The following is a 13699-nucleotide window of genomic DNA, read 5'->3' as shown; positions in this document are numbered from 1 at the left end:
TGGAAGTCGTACCGATCGACCCAGTCCTGTCGTGATAAACTGGTTGCAGCAGCTGGAGAGGAAGAGAACATTTATTTGGAAACTGTTGATTTCAGCATCGTTCTGATGGTGCACGAACATCAGCAAACCAAACTACAAAATGATGTGCAGGTAAATATATGAATGCAAACAAAGACATAAAGAGAGCTTTACAGAATAATGATGGTTTCGATGTGGCGTTTACTCAGTCCCAAAGGTCAAAGTGTTTCACCTGAAACTGTCAAACTGACTAAAATATTCTCTTTCAACACAAATATCTGAGTTTAGCGAGACTCTCTAACTGGAATGATGACTGTACAGCGTCAGGGTATTTCCCATAAAAACAGCAACTTACTGTATTTACAATGTTTTTCATGAAACGGCAGCTTTTCAGATTACGACTTGTTTTTTCTTCTTCTTTGGGGTTTTCCTTTCTTTGGTGAATCGATTAAACTCACTGCGTGTTCAAACCATCTGACATTTTTAGACATTGTCTTCTTCGTGCTTCACACTCAGACCGTTTTACGTTGGCCTGTCAGGTTGTCACGGGGCTGTCGGTCCCGGTCACAGATTCAACGGCTGCAGTAAGTCGATGTTCTAAACTTCAGTTCTGATTATTCTGACGTCTCTGCACAGGACCCTCAGTGCTGGAACCAAACACTGACAAACTGTGTTCTACTCCTTCTGAATACAGGCCCCGCCTCCTGACACTCACCTGCCCTTCTGTGCTGACAGGTGACAGGATGATGTAATTGTCTCCATTTGATGATGTCACACGTGTGCCCTTCAGGGTGGTGGTGTGAGGTGTGTACATCTCCTGGTCTTCCTCCTCTTCCTCTTCCTCCCTGTCCTCCTTTCTATCCCTCCATAGAGAACCTAGAGCTCCCAAACTGGCCCGGACCCCTGACCCCTGACCCCATTTGCGGTCTTGTTTGCTTTGGGTGGGGTTAGACAGCAACTTCCTGCCTGTCGTCTAGGAGACAGAGGAACATTAGCTTAGTGTAAGATCAGTTAATAAGCGCTCATTTGTCTGGCGAGCTGTTGTGAGGTCAATGATACAGAAAAGGAGAAGCACAGTGAAGTAAACATGAGAGCAGACATCAGAGACACAACCTGAAAACACAGAGTTTATATCAACCCATGTTCTTCTGATGTTCAGCTGTGAGCTTAACTAGCATGTAATGTTCAGCACTTGTTTTCTTGGATTGTCAGGTGATGTGTTGCTATGAATTATGGGATGGCATCATCTCCTCTTCTTTTACAAATGGTGCTACAGTGTCTCCTTGGCTAAAGGAAGGAATAAAGGAAGCACTGAAGCTCCCACACGGTGTCTTCCAGCCCTCACTGGTGGTTGTGCCAGAGGTTTCTTCCTGTCAGAAGGGAGTTTTTCCTTCCTGTTACCAGGTGCTAGCTTTAGCAGGTCTGACTGTCGGGGTATTATCGTAGGTCTTACGCTATAAACCTCGAGCTGATTTGGTGTTGTATAAGTAAAACTAAAATGAGCTGAATGAGAGCTCCTTTGATTATCTGCAGCTGTGATTATGACCACAGGTGCAGTTCAAATGGTCCTCACGCATGAAACTCACCGCGCTGTGTGTGTGTGGGCGGAGCATAGCGTCACATGCTGACCGGACCTCAGGTAAACTTCTCCACACCACCAACACAATCTGAGACTGACAGCTCCTGAGGAGACGCGCCACTGTTAGTATTCACAAAAGGCCAGATGTGCCCTGTGATTTACCTGAACAGGTGGGGTCACTCTGACAGGGGGCAGGGTTACCTGATGGCATGGGCAAGGTCGACGCACTTCCAGGTCTCTACAGGAAGCCCATTGAGCTGCAGGACCGAGTCTCCCTGACGGAGTCCAGATTGATGAGCCGGACCGCCTATGAGCAGTGAGGACAGCCAGGTGTTTATTACCTGTGAGTGAACGGGATGTCGTACAGCGGTCGTGGAATTGTCTTTCTCACCTGGATCTACCGCCTGCACTCTGACCGGGCAGTCAGAGCAGATGGTGAAACCGAATCCATCTTTTCCTCGAGCGATGCTCACCTGCAGGACAGTCAGAACACACCTGAAGTCAGTTTAAAACTCCACCTTCTCAGCGAGGCGTAGCAGGTCTGCTTTCCTGTCACAGAGCCCAGATTAAGTCTGGAGGAACTCCTTTTGTTCTCCACACATCTGAGCAAACTCTGACGATGTTTCACCTGAAGGTGAGACCCTACAGGTGACAACACTTTGGTGCACTGGTCAGTTTAGAGATTTGGGGTCATTTGGAAAAGCCAACCACCGAAGGATTTTTCTCTTTATGAGAGATCAGCAGGGAGCTTTGGTGATGATACGCAGGGTTAGGGTTACTCCTTTCCAGGAGATTTTATTTTCCAATAAAAGCAGTTGAAATCTTACAGCCCGCCTCTTTGAAGGCTGATTTCTTAAAATGACACGTTTATTCTCAGAGAGCCGCTGAGGAGTCGATTATGGAGCCTTCTGTTGGTTTCAGTATTTTGGATCAAATTATCACCTTGCTGTTCTAAAACGTTTGTTCGGTCGTGTCATGTAAACATAAACTGTGAGGGTAAATGAGCCTGCAGTGAACCTGTTCGTTTGACTCATGTATGCTGTCCTGTGCTGAGTTACCGGCGTGGTCACTCTGTTATTGATGACTCATCACCTTAAAGTTTCTTCTCAGGATGACTGAGAAGCTGTCGTGTAGGACAGAAGGCTGCTGTCAGGTCAGGTTTGTTCCTGCTGTGATGCTCTCAGCCTGCAGGGCGCACCGTGTGTTACTCCACGGCCCTGTTGACCGAGGCCCATTGGGCCATGTTTGGTGGGGGTCTCCAAGTGGTTTCCATGGCTGTGTAAACAGAGACGGCGCAAGGAAAGGTCGCCTCGTCCTGAGAGTTTCCTCGCCACAATAGAAGTTTAATGTCCCCGACTTCAGACTGACAGGCTGATATTAAAACTGCTGCAGGGGAACCAAGAACAGCGTCGGGGTGAAGGTATGCAAACAGCATTTGTCTGCAGGTTCAGTCCTGCTCTCACGATCCCGCTCCTGCGCCATCTTCCTGCCTCTGCAGAGCTTTCAGGCCAAACAGGAAGTGGAATGACCAGGAATAGGAAGCTGAGCGTGCCTTTAACACAGCTTTGCATTTGTCTAAATCAACAATTTCCCCCGGCCTCCTCAGGCTGAGCCAAGTGGGAAAAGGAGATCAGAGGAGGTTAGAGAAGCTGTTTGAACATTTAAATACCAAATAATCATTCATGCTCTGAGGCAGTGAAGCGGCCTTTTTAGACGTCCCACTGCTGTGGCGCTCTCGAATCAACAGAAGCGCTCGTCAATCTGGTTTGAACTCGTGACAAAGAACCGAGAAACCTTCAAACTGTGAAAGGTGGACCTCAGGAGAGGGATTGTTTTCTGACTTCTAATTGGCTGAGGATGCAGGGCCGGTGCTCAGAGCTGTCCTGAGAAATCGTGGGACGGAGTTAAACCCCAACACGTTGGACCTCCCTTACCTGTCCACTGAAGGATTTGTAAACTGGAGCCAGTCAGACCATTTCTTTAATTACAACTCAGGACCAGGATGAGGATGGTGTCAAAGGTCAACTGTCTCACCTGATCTGTGCGGCTCTGGTTCTCAATGATATTTTCCATATGTGGGCCGAGGACAGGCAAACAGTAAAAGTGTCGGTCGGGGAATCGTCTCTTTGTCTGTTTGTTCACAGTCTTCACTTTTTAGGTGCACGGAAAGCCAGCATTCACAGACCCACCACGACTTTGCACACATCACACAGAACTCCTGTTCCACGTGCACCTGCTCCCAGTCACGGGGGAGCTGCCATGCACGCCCCTGAACCCTCTGCTCCACCCCTCCCGTGCAGCTGAGTCCCGAACCACACCATCACACTTTGTCTCCAACATTATAGTAACAGCTCTGCTCCGTATTAGCCGACTGACTTATTCTGCTCTCAACGAGCTGAAACTGAACCGAGATAAAACTCTGTTTTGTCTAAGTTATTCTCTGGGGTCAGAGGTCACAAAAATAAAGGAATTGCTAGTAAAGTTAGTAACTAGCACAAAGAATTTGAGTCTGGGCTCATCGTTTCAGTTTATACTTTAGTGGTTCTGCTCTGCTTGTTCTCTGATGTCATCTGATGCTTTTGGACCAAACCGTCTGAGGTCCAGCTCTCCATCACTGGTAGCTCCACCCTCCGCCCTGCTCTAACAGAACGAACTTCCTGTTTCATTCAGTAAGACCCGAAACCAGCACGTGAGACGCTCCGGTTACACAGCACACACACAACACAGGACACTGTGGAGCTTTTCCCAGGAACATGACACACATCCAGGCGTGACATCAAACTGCACAGCCAATCAGGAAAGCAGTTTGCTTTCTGCCATTTTTGTGGCGAACTGAGCTTCCTGCGATTGGCGGTATTGAATACCGATTATCTGTCACACTCTTTTAAACAGACAGAAACAAAGAAAACTGTGCTGACCTGGATCCAAGAACCTGAAACAGCTTTTAGTCTCAGAGCTGCTGTGATGCATGAAACGTCCCAGTCAACATCATCAATAAGCACAGAGGTCAAGACTGATCGATGGAATCAATAATCATAGCTTTAGACCTGAGGCAGGTTCTGTCCGATGCAGACGCGACACAGACGGTGGATGGTGTGCATGGCAGCAGGTCAGAGTTCGAATCCTGTGGATCCACCAAGTGGTCCTCAGCAGAGCTGAACCAAACCAGGATGAAGATCCAGACCAGGTCCGAGTCCAGCGTGCCGATCGAGGTAAACCCGTGTGAGCGCGTAGCAGAGGCTCAGAGGTGAACTGGATGTATGTGTGTGGGAACCAGCACACAGAATAATAGCAGGAAACTCACACACTCAGGCACACAAAAACAGTGGATGTGTCCCTGTGATAACACGCACACACTTCCTGAGCACACACACTCGGGCTGACGTGTGTTTGTGAGGGCTTTGACTCATCGTCCCACTCCTTTTTCAGGCAAGTTTTGTTTTTTGTTTTGTGTATTTTATGTTCAATATAGGTATTTGTTGTGCCTGAAAATGAATAAATAAATGAATGAATGAATTAGCAATCTTCTTAAAACATAATCCACCTAATCCCACCCTCGTTATTTTCCTTCCCTCCCTCCTCCCCAAACCATAAAAATTAAAACATACCGGGGCGATCGTGGCTCAAGAGTTGGGAGTTCGTCTTGTAATCGGAAGGTTGCCGGTTCGAGCCCCGGCTCGGACAGTCTCGGTCGTTGTGTCCTTGGGCGAGACACTTCACCCATTGCCTACTGGTGGTGGTCAGAGGGCCCGGTGGCGCCAGTGTCCGGCAGCCTCGCCTCTGTCAGTGCGCCCCAGGGTGGCTGTGGCTACAACGTAGCTGCCATCACCAGTGTGTGAATGTGTGTGTGGATGGGTGGATGACAGGTTGTGTAAAGCGCTTTGGGGTCCTTAGGGACTAGAAATGCGCTATACAAATACAGGCCATTTACCATTTACCATTAATGTTTTCCCAAGCTCCTGAATCTGAATGCGAGTCCTCTGAAATCTGCCTGAAACACCCACAAACACCAGCAAACGTGTACAAACACCCACAAACACCTGAGAGCTGGAGCTCTGGTTGCTCTGCACAGGAACAGAGGACACACTGTGTTGGACCTCATGTTTCGGATGTTTCTGAGGCTTGGGTCAGAGAGCAGCTTGTGACGGTTACAGAAGCAGCTTCACTCCATAATTCATCACATGAATGTTTGATGAGCCTCTCAGAAAAACAGTAAAACACGAGGAGCCTGCGAGCAATCGGAGCAAACAGGACCACGATGCTCAGAATAACCTCCATCAGCATTATTCATCCTCTCTGAGCAGGACGCGCTCCATCAGCAGCTGGTTACACTGTAAGTAACGCTTCACCCACCGGTTAGTGAAGTCACATCTGAAGACCCAACAGAGACATGTCAGGTCTTCTTTCAGGAAGTGACCATATTTGGACAAGAGGGCAGAGTGCTTTGTTATCAGCTAATCCTAACTGTAGTAGACTGTGGAGAGCATCTTACTGTTAATTAGTATCGAAATCCTTGAATTTCATTCACCAAAACTGAAGCTCCGCCTTCTTGGGGCGCTCAGTACAGTGACAGCAGCCATATTATCGGTCACATGATGTCATTAAAAAGCATGATGCATAAAGTTAAATGATTAAAACTAATAAAACTAATAAAAAGTTTTTCATTTGATTCAGATTTATATGATGATTATGGAGAAAAAGTAGAATTGGGCTGAAAGGTCTGTTGCTTTATTACGTATTCAGGTTGTGTATCATGTTTTTGAAAAGTAACTATGTAACTAAGTAACTAATTAGTTTTGAAAATAAGTAACTAATTAGTTACTAATTACTTTTCTCAAGTAACTTGACCAACACTGATTGGGACTAGTGCTGCTTCTGCTGGACGGTAGAGGAACTGCAATCTTCACACACTGTCGATCAGATAAACCAAACTAAAGTTACAGTTACTCTCTGGTGACCAACCAACTTCTTAGTTGTCTGTTGCGTTACGTTCAGGAACAGAAGGAGATATGGTCGCTGTGAACATCGCACCTCCACCTCCTCCTGGTGCATGTTTAACGGCGTGTGTGCGTGTACGCTGACTCACCTCCATTCGCTGCATAGCGCTGCCGTCTCGGCCAGCGTACTGCTGGCTGGTGTTGGTGTACAGTGTGGAGGCGTGGCTGCTGTAGCTGGTGACCTCAGAGTGGAGGCTGGAGATCAGGTCTTTTGGCCCGCTGGTGCTGGTGGCACTGGTGGAGGTGGACTTTGTCAGGCTGGCCGTGGACGCACCGGTGGAGGAAGCCGCATCAACGATGTGGTTCAGGTCAGAATCAGGGGTGGAGTCCGGAGTCCTCCGAAGGTCTGCTGCAAGCAGATAACCACCATCATCATCATCATCACCTGCTGCATCATCCCACGACCACGCCGCATTCTTCCAGAACATCTCGGCTGTCCTCGGAGCAGACTGAGCACACCCAGGACACCAGCAGAGACCCAGGTACGCTACAGGTAAAGGGGTATGCCCGGGCTCACAGAGCTGCTGCCACACTGTAGGATTTGACCTCGAGACCAACAAAACGTATCATGTGACACAGAACGGGGCTGAACAACAAACAGCTGCTGCAGGCAGACCGAAGCTGCTTCTTCTGTGGTCCCGCGCTCGCTCTGTGCAGCCCGGCGAACCACAGTCAGCCCTCAGTATGATGTCAGAGAGAGAGAGAGAGAGGGACATGAGCACAGAGGTATTGTGAGGGTCACATGGTTAGTGGGCTGCTTGTCATTACCATGGTAACCATGTGGACCCCTGGGGATGAGTGAGAGAGCAGGAGTCACTTTTAATCTATATCAGCCCCCCACCCCCCAGCCTCTATAAATAGACGAATGTATGGATCCACACACGGGCAAGCAGCTGCTTACGGCGCCGTCACCACGAAGCCCGACTTTTAGGATTCAAGCGTTCCTTCTTGATAAAGCAGTTGGTGCTGGATCAGGTGGCCCTGCACCCTCCCTTAGCTACGCCTGGTGGAGCGTAGCTGACAGTCTTCACTGACTCTGTGTCATTGTTGGATCGACCTCACAGCAGAAAGCGCCCTGAGGCGATGGCTGCTGTGATTTGGCGCTGCATAAATAAAACTAAAGCATAACGGTAGATGAAGACTTCACGCTGCCACAATCGCCAAACATCAAACACGCAGATCAGACTTTAACAGCAGACCGGCCACAGTTGAGCTGACCTTTGACCTCTCCAATCAGGCAGGCCATCACACCTTTCCTGTTGGAGTATTATTTCCTCTCCAGGTGCTTCATGGATCACTCAGTCTCCAAATCTCGACTGAAACTAAGGCTACGTTGACACTGCAGGTGAAAGCACATCAAATCCGACTTTTCTGACCCTCTGCAACTCATATCCGATCATGGTGTGACGGTGTGAACGGCACAAATCCAATATTTACAAATCCGACCTGGGTCACTTCCATATGTGGTCCTGAATCCGATACATATCTGATGTTTTAGAAAGCGACTGCTGTTTGATGGTCATGTCGCATTAAATCCGTCTTTTACGTCCCTGACACAAGACAGACGCCGATTATCAGCGCCGGAGAAGACATCGCGAACGCTTCCTGTCCGTCCAGTACAACTGCTGGGAAGATAGCGTTGGAGAAACGTGAACATTTCATTTGTTCTGTATAATCTGCAGATTCTGACAGAAATCTGCAGCTAGAAGCTCCGCTCCTCTAAAACAGCAACAAGGATCATTATTAGGCCAAATGTAGATAACACAGTAACTTTATAACTTAAAGGAAAACTGGGAAACGTAAAGTCAGAAACAGTCAAACACTGTTTGCTCTGGGTCTAAACGTCGTGTGTGACGTCTTCTTTTGTGGCCGCTTTGAGCGTTCACACTAGATGTTGTTTTTTTTAGTGCTATATAAATAAATTATGGGATTCACAACACCTGTCAGCTGACTCACCTGTAACAGAATGACATCATCAGACAGGTCACTGTGAAGCTCCTCCACTGACTTTCGGAAAGTTGCTTCACAATCACCGGGGTCACATGACCACGGAGGAGCCAATCCTTACCTCTGATGTCCACACACGCCTCTTCAGAGCTTCTTGTTGGTTTGCTTCTGTGTGATGTCACTCTCAGGTGTTTGCTCCACCCATACTCCTCCGCCAAGAGGTAGAACCAACCATTGAGGGGCTGTCATTCCAGAGGAGGCGGAGCCAGCAGGTTACAAAGTGTATAAACAGTCAGTGCGAGATTCTCTGCTGCGATTACTTTAACTCACCTCACAGGATGAGACGAGAGAGCCAATCCTGAAGCTCATACAGCCAATCAGCTGACTGCGCCTGAGGAGATGGACACACCTGATGAGTAAGACAAAGCACCGCCTTCAGGCCAGATAGTCTGCATAACCTTAGATAATTCAGGCCGTGAACTTTAATTGGAATGTTTAAAGTAAAACATTTGATTTCCTGTTTTCAAGAGCTCGGCGGCAGAAGAAGGTCACAGGGACGAGGATCCTTTGGCTGGTTTGTGTCCTCGCTGTCCAGGTTCAAGTGAAGCTTCTGGTTTGAAACCCTGTGACGCTGAATAACCGAGCTCAGGATGGTCGGCATGTTCTCGCCAAACACACTGAGCGTGCCCATCAGCGCTCTGTGTTTGCATGCTTCAGAGCCTCAGCTTTCTCAGTCAGTCATACAGATTTCATCTCTGTGGTGTTCTGCATGTACTAGAGCTGTTTCTTATATTTTGTATTATTTAAGTTCAGTCGGTTCTTGTTCTGATCGTCTTGGAGCGACCGCATCATTCTGGATCAGAGGACGGAGCAGCTCGGCCTGTTTCTGGAAGCTTTCTGAACCTCCTGCGTTTGTGGTTCTTCTCTTCATGCTCAGGTAATGAGGTGTCTTCCTCCTGGAGATTCTTCTTCTCTGGCTGGATGTTGTGACCATGGAAAGGAAAGACCCACACCTGTGCAGGTACCTGCAGCCTTGAAGCTGAACTCTTCCTCCAGTCTGGATGTTGAAACCTCAAATTCAAGCTGAGTCTGAACTTTTCATCATGTGACCTCAAAGTGTTTAAAAAAAGTGTACCACGTGAGCCCCACTGCCACCATCAGGCCAGAGTGTGAACTGCAACATGTGTGGATGTCCAGCCTGAAGAGAACTGCAATCATCAGCAGCTCAACAGGTGAGAGTCAGAGTGATGTCATCACTCACCTGTTGTCAGCAGGTCGTCTGAACACTGAAACCAGCAACCTGCTCGGCATGAACTCTCCTCTGATCCACCTGAGACACACACACACACACACACACACACACACACACACACACACACACTGTAAACACAATGGAAATGCAAACAGTGTAAACCACATGTGTCCAACCTGAGGCACGCGGCTTGAATCAGGTGCATCACTCATTTAAGCCGGCCCTCCACAGGAAGAAGAAACAGGGTGTGCAATTCTGATACACGCTACAGTGCCCATGCAGCTTGGGGTCAGAGGTCAGCGATGCACTTCAGTGTGAGTCCAGACTTCAGTCCGAAACGTTTGAATCGACTTTAAGCAACAAAGGAACAGGTAAGCGATGAAGAGCAGCCGGAGGACATGCTCCCTGTCTGCACTTTGAACTCTGCTCACTCACGGACGCAAACATCCAAACGCGAGGAGATGAAAGCACGTCTGACCGTCTCCTCATCTCCCTCAGAAAAACTAAGCTCGAGCCTGCAAAGCTGCCATGTACAGACCCTCGACTGCCACGGCTGTCCTCAGGAGCACAGCCACATTCTGCTGTCTCAATGGTGGTGCTGATGGAGGTGGGTGGAGGGTGTTTTAGAACTGGCTGCTTGGTTAGTAGTTATATTTTCCTTCATTCAGGAGTGCAGACAAGTGTTGATGCTGTATGTGATTCCACTTAATCCATGATAACCACAATGTAGTATCCATGCATGTGCAGACGATGCACATGTGCACCAGGCTCAATGTCGCCCCCTCTCAGACGCAACACGTAAATGCATCTGGCAGTGCTGACATGTTGGGAGCCTCAGGTGGGTGAGCACAGCGCTGTGCATGATTATTAGGTACTGACACCTGTGCGCCACCATGAGGAGTATATTGTGTAAACTAGGATCGGCAGTGTCACATGATCTGCACTGACGCTCAGCACCGGTGCCCCCCAGGGATGTGTGTGCAGGCCACGGCTGTGCAGCCCCACCCAGCTCCAACAGCATCATCATCAGTTGTCAGGACAAGAACCTGCTGCTCAACATCAGCAACACCAAGGAGCTCGTGGGGCGGAGGCATTTACATCGAGGGGAATACAAGTGGAGAGAGTCGGATGCTTCGGGCTCCTGGGCATCACATCAGTGAGGACCAGCAGCTATGACGCTCTGTGACCAGCACAGCGCATCAGCAGGTCTGAGCTGCCAGCCATCCAGGACATCTACAGGAGGACGGCCCAGAGGATCTTCTCTGGTCCCAGCCACCACAGCCTCACGCTCTTCATGAGGAGCGTCCACACCCACAGCAGCAGGGACAGTTTCTACCCACAAGCCATCAGGACATTGAGCTGCTGGAATATTGGACAGTTTATATTACACACTGTACATGTATGTGGCACTACCTCTGCACTACAGTTGCTACAGTATTTTTAATATCTGTATTCATTGATTTTACTCTTTTTTATTAAGAATTTCATTGGATGGTTGCAGCTGTGAAGAGCTAAAACTATTATATTGGAGCGCTGACTGTACGGGGGCGAGGCTCGCGAGCTGTGAGCCAGCCTGCCTGACAGCTCATGCTCTGGTGCAGGTAACGGTGATGTTCGTACAGCTGAAGCTGCTGGCTGCGGGAAGCCTTCTTTGAAACCTCCACACTGGATCAGACTGTAGGTAAGAACTCAGGACAGGAAATGGCGTGATCCAGGATCTTTCAGTGAAAGTTCATTTCCAGTCTGACCCCAGACTGGAACTCCTGCAGCAAACTCTCATAGCACAGTCGAAGGTGTCCTGAGTCCCAGCGCCGTCTCTATAAGTGTGCGATTAGAAACCTTTGTGTGACTCACAGCTTAAAGCGGTGCTCGTATTTTGGGTTCTTGTTGTTGTAGACCGTGTCAGTTTTAATCCTGATGCTGCGTTGCAGGTCATAGGTCAGGGCCAGCTGTGAACACATGCACAAACAGGTCTTTGATATTCGACTGTCGCAGTAGCAGCTGATCAACTTACTGACATCACATCCTCACCTTCACATAGGAGTCACATGATCTCTGGGATTGTCCCATCAGCCCTCTGGCCTCATGGACTGCAGACAGAAGAGAACAGGCTGACCAAACGAAGACGGATGAACGATTGATCACTGGAACACTGAGCTCCAGGACAGGAAGTCACTTCCACAATGTGCCGACAGCAGCGCAGTTACAGTTCAGCCCGACAGCAGAACGCCTGATTTATTACAGGATAATATTTATTTCCATAAACATAAACTCTGCATGTGAATCTGTCAGAGAACCTCAAAGAGTAGGAGAGGCAGCCATCTTTGTTTTTAGCTGATCAAACACTGTAAGTCTGAGTCTCTGCTTATCCACCCGTCGTCCACACTTAGTCTGACTTTTTACTGGGCTACTCTGAGGTTCTACCTGTGTTTTAATGATTATTCTATTCTATTCTAACTGTCAGAAGGTCTCCTCTGATTGGCTGCTACAGCACTTACTGTGAATGATCAGCTGTTGCAGCTCTCTGGTGACTGACAGTCGCAGCTGACCTACAGAGAAAGGAGACAGCCGGAGTCAGTTGCAGATTTAAATCGATCGATCATTGATCGATTGATCGCACCTCTGCCTCTGAACGCAGACGGCTGGACCTTCTTCCTCCTTCTGGTCCTGGTCTCAGGAATGCTCCCCATGGACCCGGGTCTAACCTGGGATCAGAACATGGATCATTCTGAGCTGGTCTCGCTTTATTCTTACTGATCCTTTGCAGCCAATCAGAACTCTACAAATTTCCCAGAAACCAACGAGGAAGCCCCGTGCTTCCTGACTGCCACCTTTAGCAGAGGAGACGCTGAACCGTGCAGCACAGTAAGAATAAAAACAAAGACACAAACTGTGATGACGCCGCCGCGAAGGACCAGGCAGATATATATCATCACTGCGTTGTCATGGCGAGTGCTTCCATTTACTTTTACTTACTTTCATTTTTAAGAAGTAATCAGAACAAACATGAACTCTGAAGTTTCATGTAAACCTTCATTTTGTTGTTTCTGCTAAGGTTGAGCTTACGTTTCCATGGTAACCTTGTGTTTATGTTGCGGTGCTATGAACTCTGGGTATCGTAGTAGAGGAAGTCCTGGACAGAGCCTGAACCCTCACAGACCCACCTCGGACAGGGTTCTGACCCATGTGCTCTGGGCTGGTTGCTGGTCCCGCTGTGGCTCAGTCAGACCCTGAACCGGGTCTAATCCGCTCGACCCAGTCTGAATCCGGGTCTTCCTGATTAGAGCCACTCGGATTTCAGCTCTGCGGATCTGGATCTCGCTGCCACACCGAAAAACAGAAGTAGGTGTGAACTGGTTTGTGGTCTGAGTCCTGTAACAGTCAGGCTGTTAGAGTCTGCAGTGATCGATCGATGACTGATCGGTGATTCTTTGTGACTTCCTCACCCTCTCCGGTCCCTTCTCTTCCTCTGCAGATTATCCCGAGGGTCTCTGTTCTCCTTACAGTCTCCTCTCCTTCCCTCCCCCCTCTTCCTGAATGGCTGCTGGGCCTCCTGGTGCAGGTGGAGGACAGCTCCATCACAGGGCCTACAGGAGACAGCAGAGACGATTCAAACCACCAGTCACCTGTTGGCCAATCACAATCATTCTCAAGGTCCAATTGCTCCGTATAAGGAAACGTGTTGACCGTAGCACGGAGGAAACGGTGAAGGAAGTGGAGCAAATGTGCTCGAGGACAGGGACGGCAAGAAAAGAAGATTTTACAAAGAGTCCAACAACAAAAATTGTTCAAAGAAAGAAAAGAAATAAGTGACGGTCGGCCTGAAGTAACGAGGTGAAGATCGTTTCCCTCGACACACTCAGCGCGGCTCGAGGGAAAACTACTAGTAGGTGTAAAAACTACTAC

At 48.7% G+C, this 13699-nt stretch overlaps 2 protein-coding genes across 2 annotated transcripts in view; one reads left to right on the top strand and one right to left on the bottom strand.

The window, feature by feature from the left end:
* LOC146697854 (regulator of G protein signaling 3-like) overlaps positions 1 to 13699 on the bottom strand; it is a 30216-nt gene that overhangs the window by 11796 nt on the left and 4721 nt on the right. Inside the window, exons 3-17 of the mRNA XM_085474253.1 lie at positions 13240 to 13380; positions 12958 to 13165; positions 12414 to 12498; positions 12292 to 12342; positions 11825 to 11883; positions 11648 to 11742; positions 9803 to 9871; positions 8872 to 8932; positions 8663 to 8783; positions 6684 to 6943; positions 1989 to 2070; positions 1799 to 1904; positions 1605 to 1701; positions 734 to 991; positions 13 to 52 (exon numbers count right to left, since the gene is read on the bottom strand). Coding sequence (XP_085330379.1) covers positions 13 to 52; positions 734 to 991; positions 1605 to 1701; positions 1799 to 1904; positions 1989 to 2070; positions 6684 to 6943; positions 8663 to 8783; positions 8872 to 8932; positions 9803 to 9871; positions 11648 to 11742; positions 11825 to 11883; positions 12292 to 12342; positions 12414 to 12498; positions 12958 to 13165; positions 13240 to 13380 — 1733 coding nt within the window. The remainder of the gene's footprint in view (positions 1 to 12; positions 53 to 733; positions 992 to 1604; positions 1702 to 1798; positions 1905 to 1988; positions 2071 to 6683; positions 6944 to 8662; positions 8784 to 8871; positions 8933 to 9802; positions 9872 to 11647; positions 11743 to 11824; positions 11884 to 12291; positions 12343 to 12413; positions 12499 to 12957; positions 13166 to 13239; positions 13381 to 13699) is intronic.
* fibcd1a (fibrinogen C domain containing 1a) overlaps positions 764 to 13699 on the top strand; it is a 33552-nt gene continuing 20616 nt past the window's right edge. The window contains exon 1 of the mRNA XM_085476637.1: positions 764 to 822. The gene's annotated coding sequence lies outside the window, so the exon portion shown is untranslated. The remainder of the gene's footprint in view (positions 823 to 13699) is intronic.

Source organism: Copadichromis virginalis, linkage group LG12 (genome assembly GCF_057382275.1).
Source record: "Copadichromis virginalis isolate Kocher_CV1m ecotype Utaka linkage group LG12, C_Virginalis_male_GT1.1, whole genome shotgun sequence".
Classification (NCBI taxonomy): Eukaryota; Metazoa; Chordata; class Actinopteri; order Cichliformes; family Cichlidae; genus Copadichromis; species Copadichromis virginalis.
This window is presented reverse-complemented; position numbering and strand designations above follow the sequence as displayed.